The 18,905-nt window shown below is 38.3% G+C and overlaps 1 protein-coding gene across 9 annotated transcripts in view; it reads right to left on the reverse strand.

Moving 5' to 3' along the window:
* Window positions 1-18,905, reverse strand: part of ZC3H13 (zinc finger CCCH-type containing 13) — a 58,417-nt gene that overhangs the window by 32,538 nt on the left and 6,974 nt on the right. For 3 of the 9 annotated variants that reach the window (XM_032790618.2, XM_032790590.2, XM_032790609.2), the window contains exons 2-5: window positions 16,452-16,577; window positions 15,912-16,021; window positions 9,274-9,385; window positions 769-877 (exon numbers count right to left, since the gene is read on the reverse strand). In XM_032790618.2, the coding sequence (XP_032646509.1) occupies window positions 769-877; window positions 9,274-9,385; window positions 15,912-16,021; window positions 16,452-16,568 (448 nt within the window). In that variant the 5' untranslated portion in view covers window positions 16,569-16,577. Of the gene's footprint in view, window positions 1-768; window positions 878-9,273; window positions 9,386-15,911; window positions 16,022-16,451; window positions 16,578-18,905 lie in introns of those variants that run through there. The other 6 variants (XM_075061578.1, XM_032790599.2, XM_032790626.2 and 3 more) reach the window with 3 other exon arrangements.

Consider the following 18,905-nt stretch of genomic DNA (forward strand, 5'->3'; position numbering starts at 1 on the left):
GTGGTACTCACACTGTCCGGGTCCTGGCCACCAGTCCGGGGGGCTCTGCATTTTAATTTAATTTTAAATGAAGCTTCTTTAACATTTTAAAAACCTTATTTACTTTACATATAACAATAGTTTAGTTATATCTTATAGACTTATAGAAAGAGACCTTCTAAAAATGTTAAAATGGATTACTGGCACACAAAACCTTACATCAGAATGAATAATGAAGACTCAGCACACTCTGAAAGGTTGCCGACCCCTGGATTAGATTTTTAATGGTACACGTCAGTAAATGCTGATTTCACAAGCCAAACAAACATATTTCTATTGATAATCAAAATTTATAAATAGGCAAAGAAAGAAAAATGCTCCTTGAGAACTTATAAAGAGTTTGGTTTAAGGATATTTGACATGTGATTGTGATAATTTGTGATTTTAATGGTTATAAAGCTTTACTTTTTTAATATTCATGTCTACTGCCACTAAATTTAAATAGATACAAATCTTTAAAAATGCTTAAATATAAACCAATAGTTATTGAAAGTATAGAAAAAAAATAAAATTCTGCCAAGCCTAATTGTATTACTTGGTCCAACCCCAACCACTAAATTTGTTCCTTGTCCACAGATAAATTGAAACAATCCTTATTCATCACTAACTCATGAATAGTCAACATATCAGTCTATAGGTATGGACAAAACTTCCTACAAACTGATAATCTGTAGTATTTGGAATATTGTTAATAGATTAAATGGAGAGCCTTACTTGAATTCAATTTACCTTCTCTATTGGTTTCCCAGTCTCCATTTTCTTCTTCACTTTCTGGAGTCCTCTCCTTTGTAATTTTGATGTCTTCCTTCTCTCTATGCCTTCCTCTTGAAGACTCTTTCTACAGGGAAAAAATGCTGAATTAGAGTAACAATTTTTTAAAACAGAAGCCTGCAGAAGTAGATAAATTTTGCACAGTATTTTGTGCTTTATAGAAAGAATTAAACTAATTGTTTTCTTTAGTCTGATTAGTTATCTCAGTTAAGAAGAAATTACACTGGGAAAATATTCTAATGTAATTTCACATAATCAGTGGGTCAGGAGGAAAAACATCAGTACAGGTGAAGTCAACAAAGACTTAAAGGTAGGCCAAGAAAATGCTGTTTACAATGGAGACTGAAAAAAGAGCAGATCAGTTTTCAAGACCATGAATTTTTATGAGAAATTTAGTGAAAATTAAAAAGTATTATTAGAACAGCTAGAAAAAGAGTAATACAATTTTAAATGAGAATGGTTATGTGCATTTTACAATTTAGATCCTGAGGACTGAACTGACAATTGATAACTACTATTTCCTTAGAGGTTAAAGCCTCTGGAAAGTACCAAAAAGTCCTGTATGGAGGTGGGGTGGGGAATTAAAAACATATAATAGGCTGAAGTTTTCCTGACAGCTTTACATCTGAATTACGTATTTTACTGGCCTAAACAAACTAAAGTCTTTTTACCTACTGTAAGGTCACAAACCCATGGATCCACAAGGAAAACAGAGTCAATCTTACAGAAATTCTAAGGTCACCAAAAAGACAGCTGGCCTTATGCTGCTCCTCTCTGCTCACCCAATCCCAGTAGCCAATGACAGCTGCCCCTGAGCGGCACTCTCTCTATACACCCTTCCCAGATGACTTTTTGGGGAAGGTGGGGGGAGGAGGAGTATACTACTCATCCACCACTTTCCCTCTGCCTCCACCTCCTGCAAATGTCTCTTTTTGTCCTATTCTGTCTCTTTTTATGGGCCTTCTTGCAGACTTATAGTGCTCTTGTCCAGTCACAAGAAAAAAGTTATCCAAAAACCAATTAGGACACTTAATTTCTCTCTATTGGCAGCTTGAACTGGGTTTGATTTCAGACCTCAATCATCATCTTAGAATTACAGTAAGGAAATAAGATCACAATCACTCCCAACTGCACAAAATTCTTTTTCCTGGTTTTTGCATAAATAGTTTTAAATGTTGTCTCAGTTAAGATTTTCATAGCTTCCAAGGCCAGAAGGGACCATTATGATCATCTAGCGTGACCTCCTGTATAACACAGGTCATAGAACTTCCCCAAAATAATTCTTAAAGTTTATATTCTAGAAAAATGTATTTTCTTTTACAAAAGGCACTACCACGTGAAAATACTATGAATTTGTTTGGCTTTGTGATTTCTGAAATAAATATGCAAATATGTTTATTTCAGTGCACAGCTATCTGAAGTTTCTCTCTTTGATGCACTGTTCAAAAGATAAGTGAAATGCTCTCTCAAATGTTATACACATTATTTCTCAGACAAATTGTTTCAAACATGTCAAAGGCATGTCAACTTTAATTAAAAGCAGCATGTGTTATATGAAGGGCTTGGTTTTGGTTTGCTTATTCATGATTGGATATCTCAAAAATGCTGGGCCACAACCCCAGCTGGTGCAAATCACAATAACTTCATAGACATAAGTGGTGCTACACCACGTTCACGAGTTGAGCATCTGACAATAACTTAACAAGCTTTCAAAGGAAAATTGCACCTGGTCTAAGGTCAAGTATGGAACACATCAGCCAAAATACACATTTCTGAAAAAGACAGGGCCCTATTATAGAAATCTCTTAGCTGTGCAGTTCTATGAACGAACATCATTTGCAGTCTTTTTTCCTTAGAGATTCTTTATTTTCCTAGGTTCTTTTCCATCCAGTCTGCAAACACCCTCTTTTACAATGTTGGCAGCTTACATTCACCATTAATTACCTGCTATTTAATTAAGCAACAACATTAATTGAATGTGACATTGATGCTTTAGTAAAAATCTGACAGTGGATGTAACTAGCAATTTGAAGTTTGCACATATACTGGCACATCCTCCACACATTGTTCCAATACACCCCTACCTTCTCAAAGCCTATATACAAAGTAACGTGTCAAGATAGCAGGTGCACTTATATGGGCTAGAAGGCCTGAAGACCAACACAACTTGTTAACATGACAGAATGTTTTATCCTCCAAAAATTAAATACTGTATGCGATATACCTTGCATAAATCTCTAATTCATGTATTGCTGGAGCCCAAATTGCATTGTTGCTATTATTGCAAATTTACAACCAAGTCTAAGCCTCAAAAACAGCTTGCTTGTATTCTTTCCTCTAAATAACAAAATGCAGAATGGTAGTTGTGATGGGACAATCTGCCTTCTACAATACAATGGGGAATGAGAACATTTGTGAAAGCAGTTCCTCCTTTAATTACTGATAAATACAGTGAAAACAGCTAAATAATCAGTTATATAAGCTAATTTATTATTCTAGTTTAAGAAACATACAGAACACCTGTAGTTATGCCAAACAGCTTCATCCTTTCAGTTGCCAAAAGAGATCAGAGCTTAGTAAGCACAACATTTAAGAAAACTCACTCAATTTATACATTTCCGTTGTTAAATATATACATTTTTCTAGAGGAAAGAATTAAAAAATCTAAAGTTATTATTTCCCTAATATGTCCTGGATACCTACTACTTCCATGAGCCTTAAAACAAATTCAGTGGCAAGTTTTCTACTTACTCACTTTAGTTTTTTAATTTCACTCAAAAAAATTGTTTTTGTTTCATCAAAGTATGCACCAGACTTGCTGAGAAACCCCGTAACCTTACTGATGTTGTCTGTATCCTCCTTTCCTCAACCTTCCCTACAGAGATCATACACTCCTCATTATTTGGTAAACACCTCTGTACACCAACTGGGCCGTTAAGAGTCCCATCGGCGATGCTGCCCAGCTAAGGCAGGCTAGTCCCTACTTGTTCTCACACAGCACTGTGCTCCGGAAGCAGCCAGCAGCAGGTCTGGCAGGCCACGGCGCTCCATGCACTGCTCCCATCCTAAGCACAGGCTCCACTGGTTCCCAACCAATGGGAGCTGGGGGGGGGGGGGTGGGAGAGAGGGAGGGCACGGTGCCTGAGGTGAGAGCCATGAGGAGCTGCTTGCACGCAGCATGGTCTGCAGTGCCAGGACAGGCAGGAAGTCTGCCTTAGCACCCCCACTGTGCGGCCAACCAGGAGCCACCAGAGGTAAGCCTGCGCCCCAATCCCCTGTGCCCCAAACTGCTAACCCAGCCCTAAGCCCCCCCAAACCCAGAACCCCCTCCTGTACCACAAAGCCCTCATCCCTGGCCCCAGCCCACAGTCTGCATCCCCAGCCCAGAGCCCTGACCCCCTCCCGCACCCCAACCCCAGCCCAAAGCCCCTTCCCACATCCTGAACCCCTCATTCCCAGCCCCACCCCGCATCCCAACCCTCTTCCCCAGCCTTGAGCGCCTCCTACACCACAAGCCCCTCATCCCCAGCTCCTCTGGGTCATGAGCATCAATAATTTTCTTCAACTGGGTTGCCAGAAAAAAAAGTTTGAAAACCACTGGACTAGAGGACACAGCCATAAACCAGCAAAACAGACATCAAGCCAAGAAGTTTCATTACCTTACTAATGTTAATTGAGATAAAGTTTGTGGTTCTCCTGTATCCCACAATTCCTTTATAAAAAATCTTATGCTTACCTGGTGTAGTAATAGCCTATCAGTACATATGCATGCAATAGTAGTATAAACTGCAACATGTACACAGATTCTAAACCACAGAAGGTTTGGAGTTTAGTACAATTAAGTTTCTACTGATTGTAGCTAGAATCTTTTGGGCAAGCACAATACTCTTTAGTTTTCATAACATGTTACACTTCAAAGCACTGAACAAAAACTGATTAAGCTCCCCAGTGTGGTAGAAAGGTACTTGACTCCACTTTAGAGAAGATAACTGAAGACAGAGTTAATGACTTTCCCTAGGTCAGCAAATCAGTGGTAAAACTGGGATTAGAACTCAGGTGTTTTTGTTCTGAGGCCCTTGTTTGCTGCATTATTAGACTCCAATGGTCTCTCTCATTCACATGGTCAGTAATTCCATTCCAGTCACAAAGGTGTTACTGCATACTGGTATCTGTTCTCACCTCAAACATTCAGATACCACAGTGATAGAGTATAAGCACATGGATTAGATATACATACGTTTTACATTCCTCCCAATAATCTTGCCTAACTGCATGCTTTAAGACCTTCTCTCCCTCTCAGCTTCATCCTGCCTCTACTCTTGGAACTGCCTCCCACTACAGTAACTCCTCACTTAACGTAGTTATGTTTCTGAAAAATGCAACTTTAAGCGAAACGATGTTAAGCAAATCCAGTTTCCCCATAAGAATTAACGTAAATGAGGGGGTTAGGTTCCAGGGAATTTTTTTTCATCAGAAAAAAATACACACACACACACACAGTATAAGTTTTAAACAAACAATTTAATACTGGTACACAGGGATAATGATTGTGAAGCCTGATTCAGGTGAAGGAGTCAGAGGGTGGGATATTTCCCAAGGAATGCCTTACTGCTAAATGATGAACTAGCATGAACTCTACAAGGCAGCAGGAATGGAGGGAAGGAAGACAGCTCGCAGACAGAGACAGAGACACACACACACTGTGTGTGTGCGTGTGTGTGTGTGTGAGTGAGTGTGTGTGAGAGAGAGAGAGAGAGAGAGAAGTGCATTTCCCTTTTAAGTACACTGTCTTGTTAATTAGATCAGCTTGCTGAGACCACAGCTGCTGTCAGCAAGCTCCCTCAGTCCTGAGCCCTGTCATGTGCCCCCCACCTCCCCCGCTCTATGGAAGATGGGGTAAGCAGGGTGCAGGAGCAGGGGAGAGGGGTACACCTTGACATTAGCCCCCTTCTTCCTCCCCTCTTCCCCATACAAGCAGCAGGAGTCTCAGGGAGCAGCTCCAAGGCAGAGTGCAGGAGCAGCACATGGCAGTGGGGAGAGGGACAGCTGCAATTGCTAACCTGCTGGGCAGCTGCTACATAGGGAATTTAGGGGAGCAGGGAACTGATAGAAGGGCTGTCGGTCCACCCTGGTTCCAAGCCCCCACCAGCTAGCTGCAACGGGCTGCTCTTCCTGAAACCAGTGGACAAAGCAGACGGCTGCCAAACTAAGCACTGCACAACTTTAAACAAGCATGGTTCCCCAATTGATCAGCATCATAACAACAAAACAATGTTAACCAGGACGACTTTAAGTGAGGAGTTACTGTATGTGCAACCAAGCCATCAACACACTCAGTAAGTTATTTTGTGATATTTCCCAGTATCAAGCCCCCAATTGGAATTTGTTGGCTCATGCTCACATTTGAGCTGTTCTAAGTATTATACCTGTCTAAATCAGATTGTAAGCACAGGAATCTTGTCCCATTATTTGTAAAACATTTTGCATACACTTACTTACACTTGCATACAAAATAATTTCATACAAATACCTAGGAACATAGGATAGCCATATCAGATAAGAGCAGTTGCCTTCATAGTCCAGTATACTTTCTCTGAAAGTGGCCAGGAAATAGATATGTCCAAGGAAGATGCAAGAATCCCCAGAATGGACAATTATGGAATATCCAGTCCATATGAGAAGTTTCTTCCTAATTTCAGGCAGATATTGGTTAGCTGCAGCATAAGGATTTATATCCCCTCTAAAAAAAGTTTTTTTCCTGTCTAATGCAACTGTCTAGTCCGTTTATGAAACACACTAACTTCTTGGACTGTGTCTTCTGGCAATGAGTTCCCCAGGTTAGTTACATGTACTGTAAGAAAATTTCCTTATTTTTACATTTGTTGTCTTTTAGTTTCATTGGAATACTCAGTGTTCTTCTAGTATGAGAAAGTGTAAACAGGAGTGCCTAATTTACGTTCTATTTACCGTTCATTATCATATACCTTTATCACATCCCCGCTTATTTGGCTCCTCTCCGAACAGTGCCATTCTCACCTCATTGTTCACCTTCCAGACATCATCATCTTCTATTATATCTTCTTTCAAATGGGGTGACCAGAATAAAACAGTGTTTCAGATGACAGTGGACTATTAATTTACATCATGGCATATTTTAATAATTATTTTCTATTCCATTACTTATACACCTTTAACATTTGTTTGCTGTTTTGACTTCTACTGCACATTGAACCGATGTTTTCATTGAGCTATCCACAATAATCCCAGGTCTTTTTCCTGAGTGGTTGCAATTACTTTAAAGCCAGTAATGTGAATGAGTGCTTTAAGTTACTCCCTTTCATGTGCATTACCTTGCATTTGTTAACATTGAATTAAATCTGTCATTGTACTGACCTAAAACCGTTTCCTTTTTAGGTCCCTGTGAAATTCCTCATAGTTGTCCCTAATTTTGACTAATTTAAATATATTTTTTTTCCTTCTGCAAATTGTCTTCTTATTGTTCAACCCTTTCTCCAGAATCTCTTTGGAGCACCCCATTGTGGAAAACTGACCATTTCTTTCTTTCCGTCTTCTGTCTCTTGGCCAGTTTCTAATCACACCTTGACAGTTAAGTTCTTTCAGAAAGCTTTTGTTTCAAGAGAGGCTACTCAAGTCCAATTTATGTCAATCAGTTCTCCTTTAGCTGCTATTTTATGGACAAGTTTCAATTCTAGTAGAGTAAAGAAGAACAATTTTAATTTACAAGAGCTGTGCTCATTTTCCCTATCATATCATGTTCCAAAAAGTGTTTCGTAACTATCTTTAATTATTTCAAAATAAAGTTTACTTGTTTCTGAGTCTCACCTTCACCTCTAGAGCTTTAGGGGAAGGGAAAAAAAAGAAACCCAATTGTGCGACCATCCAGTCCTTTGGAATAGTAGCTATTATAATAAGACTGAATATTTTCGTTAACAACTCAAATCACTTCATTCTTCCTTGAGAAATCTTAGTTGTTTACTGACTGATCTTGGTGACCCATTGCCCTTTATCAATTTGTTCCAGCACCACCTCTTGACAACTCATTCTGTGAGTTGCGTCATCTTTAATATACCTGAAGAGAGTACGTCCGGAGCAGCTATCTCCCCAACATCGCCTGTGGTGAAGACTGATGCAGAGGAACAGTTTTGCTTCTCTGCAAAGTCTTTATCTTCCTTAATTGCTCCCTTTACTCACTGGCAGTTCAGTAGACCCACAACTTCTCTTGCAAGAGTCCTGCTTTTGATATACTTAAAAGATTAGCTTGGGTTTTCTGTTTGTCTCTCTTTGGTTACTACAGGAATAGCAAGAATAGAACATTATGGCTGCCTAGTTAAGTGCACATTAAGGTTGCACACAGCAACTAAATCATACTACCTTTTTATTCATGGGAAAAATACACTTTTCCCACTCTCCTTGTACTCAAGAACTGAACCGTTTTTTCTCAAACTTAAATAAAATCACTTTAGTGTAGAGAGTTGACAGCACTGAAGATTTCAGCAAGTTATCAGCAACTGAAAACGAGGTTAGAATGGAAACCATTACGTATCTTTAGTGACAGCAATTCCTGCTGATTCCTTTATAGCAGTCTTTCAAATTTCCACTTACATGCAGCAAGTTGGAACAGACCCAGAAGAGAAACAATGCCAATAATGCTCGCAGAATTCAAAACATTCCTTTAAAAACACAAAGGTTTTAGCCCTTACGGTTGTGAAAAAATTTTAAATACTTAAAGAGTAAATCAGTGTTGCAGCTGCCGTTCAATTGCAGAGGAGCTCTACCAACTCTGTCTCTCTTCAACAGCAATGTCAGTGGAGAAGGTGAAATAGACTTTGCTGAGAAAAGAACTGTTTGGAGAGGGGGGGATGGCAGAGAACAAGAATTGGTGAATTTGTTGCAGAGATAAAAACTGATGAACTAGAGTGAATGATGGGAGAATGGAGGAGAATTAATACATGGAGTAGTGACTACATGGGCTTATGAAGGGGGTGTTTTAGGATAAGCAAGATGGAGTTGGGGTGAGTAACAAGTAAATGATGTGTTATAATGTGAATAAGGGTAGGTGCTTTATACATATCAGTGTTTAAAGTAAAAATGAGCTAGTAGGTGTTTGCTTGGGCTGGTACATTTTATTGACAATTTCAAAAGGTTCTGCTATATTGTTAAATAGCTGCCAGTTTCACTCCAGAGGTAGGTAGATGAATGTCAAAATTTTATAATACGCATTTCAGCTTGTGTATTTTGTAAAGAATTCAGGTAACTTTCAAGACAAAAAAGCACTATACAGATGGAAAATATTAAATACTGTAAGGCAACTAAATATTAAATATTTTATAACACATTATGTTACTTATTTAATATTAAACAATTCACAATGACCATGTTTCTAGGACACACTAACCTACTGCTACTGAGGGAGGCTGGATATTCCATGCACTCCATTCTTACCCTAACGGGAGAGGACGATTCCTCTGTATTTCTTTTCTGTGGCTCAGCCTCCACGTCCTGACGCTTGTTCTTCATTCTCTCCCGAAGATCCCCAGTGGGCCTTTCTGGTGACCTGTATAAGGCAGAAATAGATATGATGTAGCTGCTTCCTTTTAAAGGAAAAGGACACTCAATTTCCTTTACTGATTTTTGTAACTAATTTTTATAGAAAAATCTGTTGACAAAATTTGATTTAAGTAATTCAACCATGATGTCTAAGAGCCCCACCCAGGAAAAGTGAGGAAAACTAATGAAATCTTAATGGGTTTGGTGTTACTGAACAGCTTTTGGAAATTAAGGTCATGTAACAGCTTCCTAGCAGTCAAGACAGACTGAACTTCAGGAATGGGTTATTTTCTCACTGGAAACAAAATGACTTGGCACAATATTGTATTATTAGTCCAATTAAACTGACATACGCAGGGCAGAGTGCAGCTTATGACTCAGATGCAGCATCACTTTCACAACTGTATTCAAAATCCCAGCCAGGCTGACTATGTCTGCCTTTCCTCAACTATTGTCTAGCTCTTGTTATCGCACTCATGACCCACTAAACCCTCCAGTTATCTCTGGCCCTGTATATATTCAAAGATGCACTAGATTTAAAAGACAAATCACACCTTTATTTAAACTCAGTGCAAAATCTTCTGTGAACACATTAAGAGCATCCACACGGGGCTCTGCACTTGTTTAACTAAATCTTTGTTTAAACAGATTTAAAGTTGAACAAGTGCAACTCTGAACATAGATAAGGCCTTTGAGCAGACATTATTCAAAACTGCCACTCACCCATAGCGTTGGCCTTTTTGCCAAATAAAAGGAATCCTACCTGAATTCAGGTTCCAACCTTCTGCACCCTAAGGCCAGGTCTACTTGCAATTATTGTCTTGGTATTACTATCCTGATCAGATGTATGTTTTTTTTTAAAAAAACTGAAATAGTTATAGCAGTACAACTCCCCTAGTTCAAATGTGCTATGGTATAGAGGTGCCTTAAGCCAGTATAGCTTATTTCCCCTCTTAGGGAATACCTTGTATCAATATAAGGCACGGCCTTTCAAATTAAAAGCCATCTATTGTTCTCACCAAATAAACCTAGCTGAATACTGAGCTGTGTGTATCTGCAATGGCTCTTAACTCCTCCTGCAGATTCTCATCTCAGATAGTTCTATAAGGTTATTAGCTTTATATCTTTATCAGTGTAGCTATAGCTAAACTGGAAGATACTGATGAACTACTAGCTCCAGGAAACCTGTCTGATATTTGAAATAATGAAACTTCCATTTGTTTCAGGACAGCAGTTTTCAACTGGTGGTCTACAGACCCCTTGGGACCCACAGACTATGTCTAAGGGGTCTGCAAAAGGCGATTATGAAAATAAAGTTTCAGATCCCAGAAAAGGTATTCCATTGTTCTCATTAATCAAAACTATATGACTAACCCCACTGACAGGTCAAAACCCAGAAGTGTTATTGATACCCCAGAAGTCCACAGGTTAGCATCTTTTCTCACGCTGCATCAAATGCCATGCCAAGCTCATGCAACATTTATAGCTGATTTCTGTTCAGCCAGTTTTCAGTCTAAGGTAGGGGACCACAGGTTGAATTTCCAAATGGGTCTACACCTCCATTTGACATTTTTTAGGGATCCACAAATGAAAAAGGGGTTGAAAACCACTGTTCAGGGCATTTGTTTTTTCCTAGAGGGATTTGTGCTGTCATTAGGAATGACAGATTTCTATATTTTTTGCTGGGTTGTTTCTCCATTATAGAATAGGTCTATTTCCTGTACATGCAGCTATTTAAGAAAAAAATAAAATTTGTTTCTACTTTTAAAAATTGCTGGTTTGAAGCCTTGTTATTTATGTTTCAATTTCCTCTTCTGCAATATTTTCCATCATTAAAATGTTAAACATGGCCATAAGGTACAATCTTAAAGAGATCCAATAAAAAAAGGACAGTGACTCCTATTTATCCTCCTCCTGCTTTTAAATATATTTAACGTGCAGTAAAATTGTACACACGTCATTTTCAAGTCAGATGAAAGGTTCAACAGTAACGGATTTTTCCATCTGCTCTCTTTCCCAGCAGTACTAAGCAACAAAATACTCTGTACAAAAATATAACTAAAAGTCACCTTCCTAGCATTCATACTTGCACCATATTTTAAATTTATAGTTTTAAGTAAATTATAGCTCATTTTTAAAAGTAATTTTAATCCTCTAAAAAAAGTTCTTCTGAGCTGTATCAATATTTCTTCAAAGATGCTCAATATGCTACTTGTTTCCTCCACAAATAGCTTTCAGCATTACAAAAAGTGGTATTTATTTAATGTTCTTTGTGTCTATTTTATTTAAAAATCAGTTCCATCAAAAATCCCAAACTTGCTACATGAAGGAGCAGGACTTGTGGAATTGACCAAATTTCATTTACATGGCAGAGAGATTACATATATAATCTAAAGATGACATACATTGCCCCTAGAACACTGGTTGAAGCACTGTTCTCATAATACCCTCTGTGGACAAATCAGAAAAGCAACAGAACCTAGTGAGAATGCAACTCATGTACCAGCCAACAGAAAGAATCTGATGCTACTGGAATGCATAGGGCTTTCTCCTCTAGTTCCAGGATAACTGGAGAAACCCATCAAACCCACCATTCTCAATACACATTTCTAAGTTGGAAAAAGCTGGAAACCAACAACAGCTCAATTTATTTAGGCATTATTCAAAACCACTTTAAGATGAGGAAGGCCATCAGGAAATTAGAAGCAGAAAAAAGCATTGTGTGGCTGTCATATTTTATTGCTTTGGGAGATAAACACGGAGGTGAAATAAAGGTAAACCCTTTCCCTCTGCAAATAATAAAACAACATAAAGACAGTAGAAATAAGTAATTGGGTGAAACTAAGTTAAATAGGTTTACTCCTTAGCAGGTGGTTGCTTAGGAGGCATTGGCTGATTTGGGTACTTTGGTTTAGGGCACAGAAAAAAATCCCCAAGAACCGACTGGAATATTCTAGTAAATTTTCTGCAGCTGTTTCATCTGGTGCACTGGAATTTGTTTCTTTTAAATAATGTTTGCTCCTTTAAAAGGTCTTATGTAACATATAGAAAACTTAAGACAGAAATTCCTGCATTATGGACACTTAAGTGTACATGTTATAGTATACAAAGGACTCTACAGCTGCCTCCAGTAACAATTTTAAACAGAAATTCCTAACGAAGTACCCCTTAGTAAGCCTGTATTTTCTCCAGGGACTTTTACATAAGATACACAGATGGTCCATATTTTAACTGGGTCTACACTAGAGAATTTCACCACATCAAGGTTTCACGTTGCAGCTAAGCACTTTTAGCACCATTACTTCCTGCAGCAGTTCAACATGTTCATACTACGCAAACCAAGCTGCGTAAACCAGTGCATGTGTCCACTCGCAACAGTCCTTCCAATTGTTTTGGGCATCATTCTGGCACGTATCCAATAATGCAAGCAGTTTGATTTTTTATATATAAACTACACACAGGCATTCACAGTGTATATTTATATATAGTGTATAGTCTATCTGCACATATTATGCTTGAGGGTTCACAAGACCACAATTAAGACTGCATCAGTTTTCAGTTCATCTCTCTCATTAGTTGTGCCTGTCAATACATCATACACATACTTGTACCTGTTAACTTTATGCTGCATTTGGTTTCATCAGTGCTTTATTCCAACAATTGTTTTGAGTGGTTTTGTACAGTGTGCATAGTTTGCGATGAGCGTGGACTGTGCCTTCAAACAACTCTATGACAATAATATCGCAGAAGGCAACCAGATCTCCCTATACCTGCTGATGGCACTATGTGCCTGGATTCCTCTGTAACAATCCAGGATACAGAGAAAAGACATCTCTCCAAGCAAAATAATGAAGTCCAGCCAGTCACCTTGTACCTCACGCCCCAACTCATGAAATGCGCCCTCAGGAAGGTGTACCAGACATCAGGTAGTACATAAGGAGTGCCAAACAACTGGTTACTGAGGTACCATTAGCAGGTAAATAAAGAATTAGGATTCAATTTGGGATTGTGGAGTAACTCTAATGTCTCAGAAATAGAGCTCAGGCAGCTGTCTACTGTGATGCCATCCTTGTCCCCCAGCAATGAACATATAGTAATTTATTAATGTGGTGTTAAATTCTTAATTTTCTCAAGAGGAATGCAGTGTGTGTGTCAATATGTCTGTCTGATGATCTATTTTATATTGTGTTTCTCATGAACAGACCAAGACCCATGGGAAGAGAACAGGGAATGTTAAAGTTCAAATAAAGTTTTATGTTAATATTTCTGAAGTTTGAAGAAGCTAAGAAGTGTCTTGTTTTCCTACCGTAGGAGGATGGCCTGAATTGTGAAGGGTGTAATGGTCAGGACAGATATATTAAGCATCACTGTGGCTTCTTTTGGGCACGCCTGGAATTGGAGGGGCAGGCACAGGTGGCAATGTTTTCTGCTACCAAAGTTGCTTGCAAGGAAATCATGGGACTACACTGAGAGGATCAACTGACCCAGTACAACCACAACATCTAGGCTTCCCAGATACTGTAACACTGCATGTCTGAGCTGAAATAGTGCAGACAGAAGCCCTTACAAGACTTACTTGGAGCCAGTATAACTGTACAGGTTCTTGGAACAGATGTTCCCTGATACAAAATGGTACAGAAGATGCCAACATTCTTTAGTGTGGAACAGACTCTTTTGTGTCTTGCTAAGACCTATGGATGAGTTAAAGCAAGCTTCCAAATGCTCTGGGTTGCTCACTTATACGAAGTTCTGAGTCAGTAAGCAGCAAGCTATGCAATTTGACTTTCATATAACTTATAGGAGAAAAAAGTTAATATAAATAAAGATGTAAACCAGCATTATTCCTGAATACCACTAATAAATTCATGCCTTCATATGAAGCAAAAAATTAAAAACAAAAAAAATCCTAGCCATTAAAAGTAAACAGCTTTAAAAAAAAAAAAAGAGAGAGAGAGCGTGAGAGCAAGAAGGGCTATACACTCAATACTCCAAATACTGTAGCAAGGAAAAGTGACATTCAGCACATAAAGGTAAGTTTAGAATCATTTACATGTAAAGCACCTCTCTTCCTTTGCTCTGTGGAGCACTCAGCACGTAACATTACAGTAAGTTCCCTTGCATACTGAGAAAAAAGGTTAAATATACCTGTATTTTATATCCCAGTTGCTACAGTTTTATAAAACAAACAAACAATGAAAGTTAAGATGGTCTTAAGATTAAGGCACAGAAATAGGAAACAGAGCCAGGAATAGAACCATAATATCCATGCCAGACATCCTGTTTGACCTTCAACAAGTCACTTAACTTTTGTGTCTCAGTTTACCCATCTATAAAGTGAGGCTAGTTTCTTCCTCAAAGGGGCGTTGTGAAGCATTATTGTTTGTAACATCTTTGAGATCTTTGTATGAAAGGTGCTGAAGAGAAAATTATTAAATCATATTTTTCCCTTCAGAAAGAATGATACAGACTCATGCTAGTACACAGTGCACTTTTTGAAAGATAGCACTGGGTATATAATAAGACATTATAAATTGCATTGATTTTACTTAACAAAGGCACATTTTTTTAATCTCTCTGCTGGACATTTGTCTGTATCACATTTTCCTATCCTAGCACAGTGGTTCTCAACCAGGGGTATGTGTACCCATGGAGGGGTGGGGGGGATACAGAGGTCTTTCAGAGGGTACATCAACTCATCTAGATATTTGCCGAGTTTTACAACAGGCTACATAAAAAGCACTAGTGAAGTCAGTACAAACTAAAATTTCATACAGATAATGACTTGTTTATACTGCTCTCATACACTATACACTGAAATGTAAGTACTAGATTTACATTCCAATTGATTTATTTTATATGTAATTATATGGTAAAAAGTAAGCAAGCAAGCAATTTTTCAGTAATAGTGGGCTGTGACACTTTCGTATTTTTTTGTCTGATTTTGTAAGCTCAGTAGTTTTTGAATGAGGTGAAACTTGGGAGGTACATGAGACAAATTAGATTCCTGAAAGGGCACAGTAGTCTGGAAAGGTTGAGAGCCACTGTTCTAGCGTGTCTTCAAAACTGGAGAAAAAGAACGGCCACCTCACACACCAACAAAAATACTGTTACTGGTGAAGGCAAAAGGATATGGGCTGTGATTTTGAGAGTACTGCCTTAAACTGTTGCAAAACAGCATTCTAGTAGAGGACAGAGGCAGACAGAAGTTGCAGTGACACACTACACAAAAATCCATTTATTAAAGTACTTGCATGTCCCATTTCAAGGCAGGCTAAAACACTATCATGCAAAAGAAGTTAATCTGCATCCCGGGCATTTTATTATTTTTTAAAGTTACACACACAAGAAAATCCAGGGAAAACCCACTGCATCTTGCCAAGTTATGTGTTTTCAGCAGCTTCACAATCCAATAAGGTTATTGATAAAACATACCATTAGGCACACCACAGCATTTAAAATTTTTACAGAAGACATACGTGAAAAAGCTATTTTCCTATAGCATGTGAACAATTCAAAGTGAGTTCTTGATTTACCTTCTATAACTGCTGCTATAGCCTTTACCTCGTGGTGAAGGGCCATGTACGAATCTACATGTGTTCCCATAGAGGCAGTTGCCAGTCTTCAGCCAGTTACGGCACTGTGTCTAAGAGACAGACATTACTAGGTGAATTTCACACTCATTTCTGGGAATACCATTGGTGTGAGAGTGTGGCAGAACAAACAAATGAGTCCACATTTACTCCCTTTTATCTGAGATTTCCATCCACCAGTAATTTACTTCATTAAAAACCAACAATGAGCATTAAGTCTGCCAGATAAAAAAGTTTAGGTTTATAAAAATATTAGTAAATGTACATTGTTACTGCTCCTCACCAGAAGCTGGAACACAAGTAATTTGAAAATCTAAAGATTAATATCTTGAACATCTATGTGCGAATGTGTTCTCTTTACCTTTACTTACATCACTAATGACTGAATATTCTGTACTCATGAACAACTCTACCCCACTACTTATGTCCTGGAAGAGAAGTTGTTGGGGTGGGAAGGAAGAGAAGAACACTTTTACAACTCACCTCTGCAGTACTTCCAGTGCTGGGTCCAAGCCTTTCAAACACACTGGGTCTTCGGGATGTGCTATCGGATATGGTCTTGGTATTTTCCACTGTGACTTTCCTTCTAATTTTTGACATTTTGTACTACTTCAACCAAAAAAAAAAGCAAAACTGTAAAATCCTTTAGTTTGGAGCTATTGTCACTGAATTCACAAGTAAAAAGAATATATTATGCTATAAATTACAGAAGAAGTGACGAATAAAGGAACAGGAGAATCATAAATAAATAGAATGTACCTGACTAAAGAGATGCCTTTGATTACTAATAAAATTGGTATAAACTAGTCAACTGAACACCAACAATGGGAGCTTTTAATTTTATTTTATGGACCTGCTTTGGATTCCCCAACATCCCCCTTTGAGAGAACAGATGCTGTTCTGCTCATTCAGGCAGCAAACATACAGAACAGCTGCTTTCTTTGGGCACATGTGTTTCGAGGATTACATCAGTGATTTCAAATGTAAAGAGCACTTTGAATGGTATTTAACCACTCTTTCCAGAGATGGGGTTTGACTGGTAAAGAGGGCTCAGAGTTTGGCAACTTATGTTTCTAAGGAATTTCCATTTCTCCCTTCACTGTTTATAAGGGCTTACTGGCAGCCATCCTCTCCTCTCCTCTCCTCTCCCATCCCCTACTTAACCCAGCATGCACAATGAGCATGGCTAGTAATTGTATGGCTGTTTGCAACTGCTGTGCTTTAAAGAAAGAATGCTCATGTACTTCTGAAATCCTTGTAATTACTAAAAGAACTCAATACATTATGCAAACAGATACACCTTACGCTTGACAAATCTTCCTAGCCATAATCTGTTTTACCTGAGAGCAAGGAGGGAAGCTATAAGGGGAGAGGAGGATATGAGACAGGAGAAACAGGCTACAAAGGAAGGAGAACTGAGTCCAAAAAGATTCTCCATTTGTTTAAGTGATATCAATTTATACAGAAAAAATCAGTTTGGGAAAGCCAGTTGTGTGAAAACAATTCACAGCCAGTTTTAAGAAAAATTCATTACATAAAAAAAAAATACTACTGATGTAACCTACATTTTAGATCTGGCACCTTTGATAACGTCTTTCAATGTCTTCACTACACTGAGACTTCGTTATCTGAATCTCATGGTTACCTGAGTGCTGGGTCTTCCCCTGAGCTTTGACTTTACCACAATGTTCTCTCTGTAGAAAACTATACACTGAAGTCCTTAAGCTCTTTAACCCTTCTATAAACTGCAGGAGACAGCTTAGGGTTCTACAAGAGGCTTTCCCAGTCCCCTGGCTATTTATCCAAATCTTTGCTTGGGACATAACATTCTTTCAGATAATCAATGTTCACATTACCACATTTTTATTGTATGTGCAACGTTGTTACATGCCGTGAGAGAAGTTAGTTGTAGGATGTACCAGAGATTAGAAACAATGGTTAACATTTATTAATGATCTGAAGGGTGAAGTAAGACAGCAAAATAGTATATCTTGCCAGTAACAAGAAGTTATCTAGGTTAGTAAAAACTGTGGAGAATATTGAGGAACTCCAGAAAGTTCTATTGAAGCTAGAAGACTGAGCAATACAACAGTAAATGAAATGTAAATAAATGCAATGTAATGCACAACGGGAGAAATTATTTCAATTTGTGTATAGACTATGAGTTCAAATTAGCCCAGTCTTCTGAGAAAAATAATTAGGAGTCATTGTGGATAGCTCAATGTGCAGCAATGGTTAAAAAGTCTAAAGATAAACAGTCGAAGTTAGAGAGTGAAACATCAAGTCTAGACTAGTCGAGCTTCCTTCCAGTTCAAGGTTGTTCCCTACAGTTTATCCAGTGTTTCGTTCACTCTAATTTAAGGTACCATGCAATTAGATCTTTGGATTTGGGAGGGGCGAGGGGAGACGACAAAATATAACATATATTAAAAAGGCATTGTATATATTAATAGTAAGACCACACATCAAATACTGCATTCACTTTCACAGGATTCATATTAAAAGAGACATCTGAAACAGAAAAATTTAGAAGAACAGTACTAAAGACAGCATGGGAAGGGGAGAGGGTCAACATATGAAAGGTGAGTAAAATGGGATTATGTAGCACAAAAAGGAAGAGAGTCACAGGAATATAGTAGAAGCATATGATATATGGAATAGGAACACACTGATAAAGAGTTCCCATTCATCTTGGCTTTAACAAGAATGCACCTTTATTTTCATAAAAAACAAAGGCAACAAACAGAACTGGTTATTTTTAAATTACTCTTCGCTCAGCTAGCAGACTTTTGGAATTCACTGCCACAGAAAAGTTAAGATGATTGTCAATTTTAAAAGGATAGATCTTTTATAGTATTGTGACAGCAACAGTGTACTTATGAGTAACCTTCACACAAAAATTACACTTTGGACTGTAATTTCTTCACATCTTTTGAA

Source organism: Chelonoidis abingdonii, chromosome 1 (assembly GCF_003597395.2).
Source record: "Chelonoidis abingdonii isolate Lonesome George chromosome 1, CheloAbing_2.0, whole genome shotgun sequence".
Classification (NCBI taxonomy): domain Eukaryota; kingdom Metazoa; phylum Chordata; order Testudines; family Testudinidae; genus Chelonoidis; species Chelonoidis abingdonii.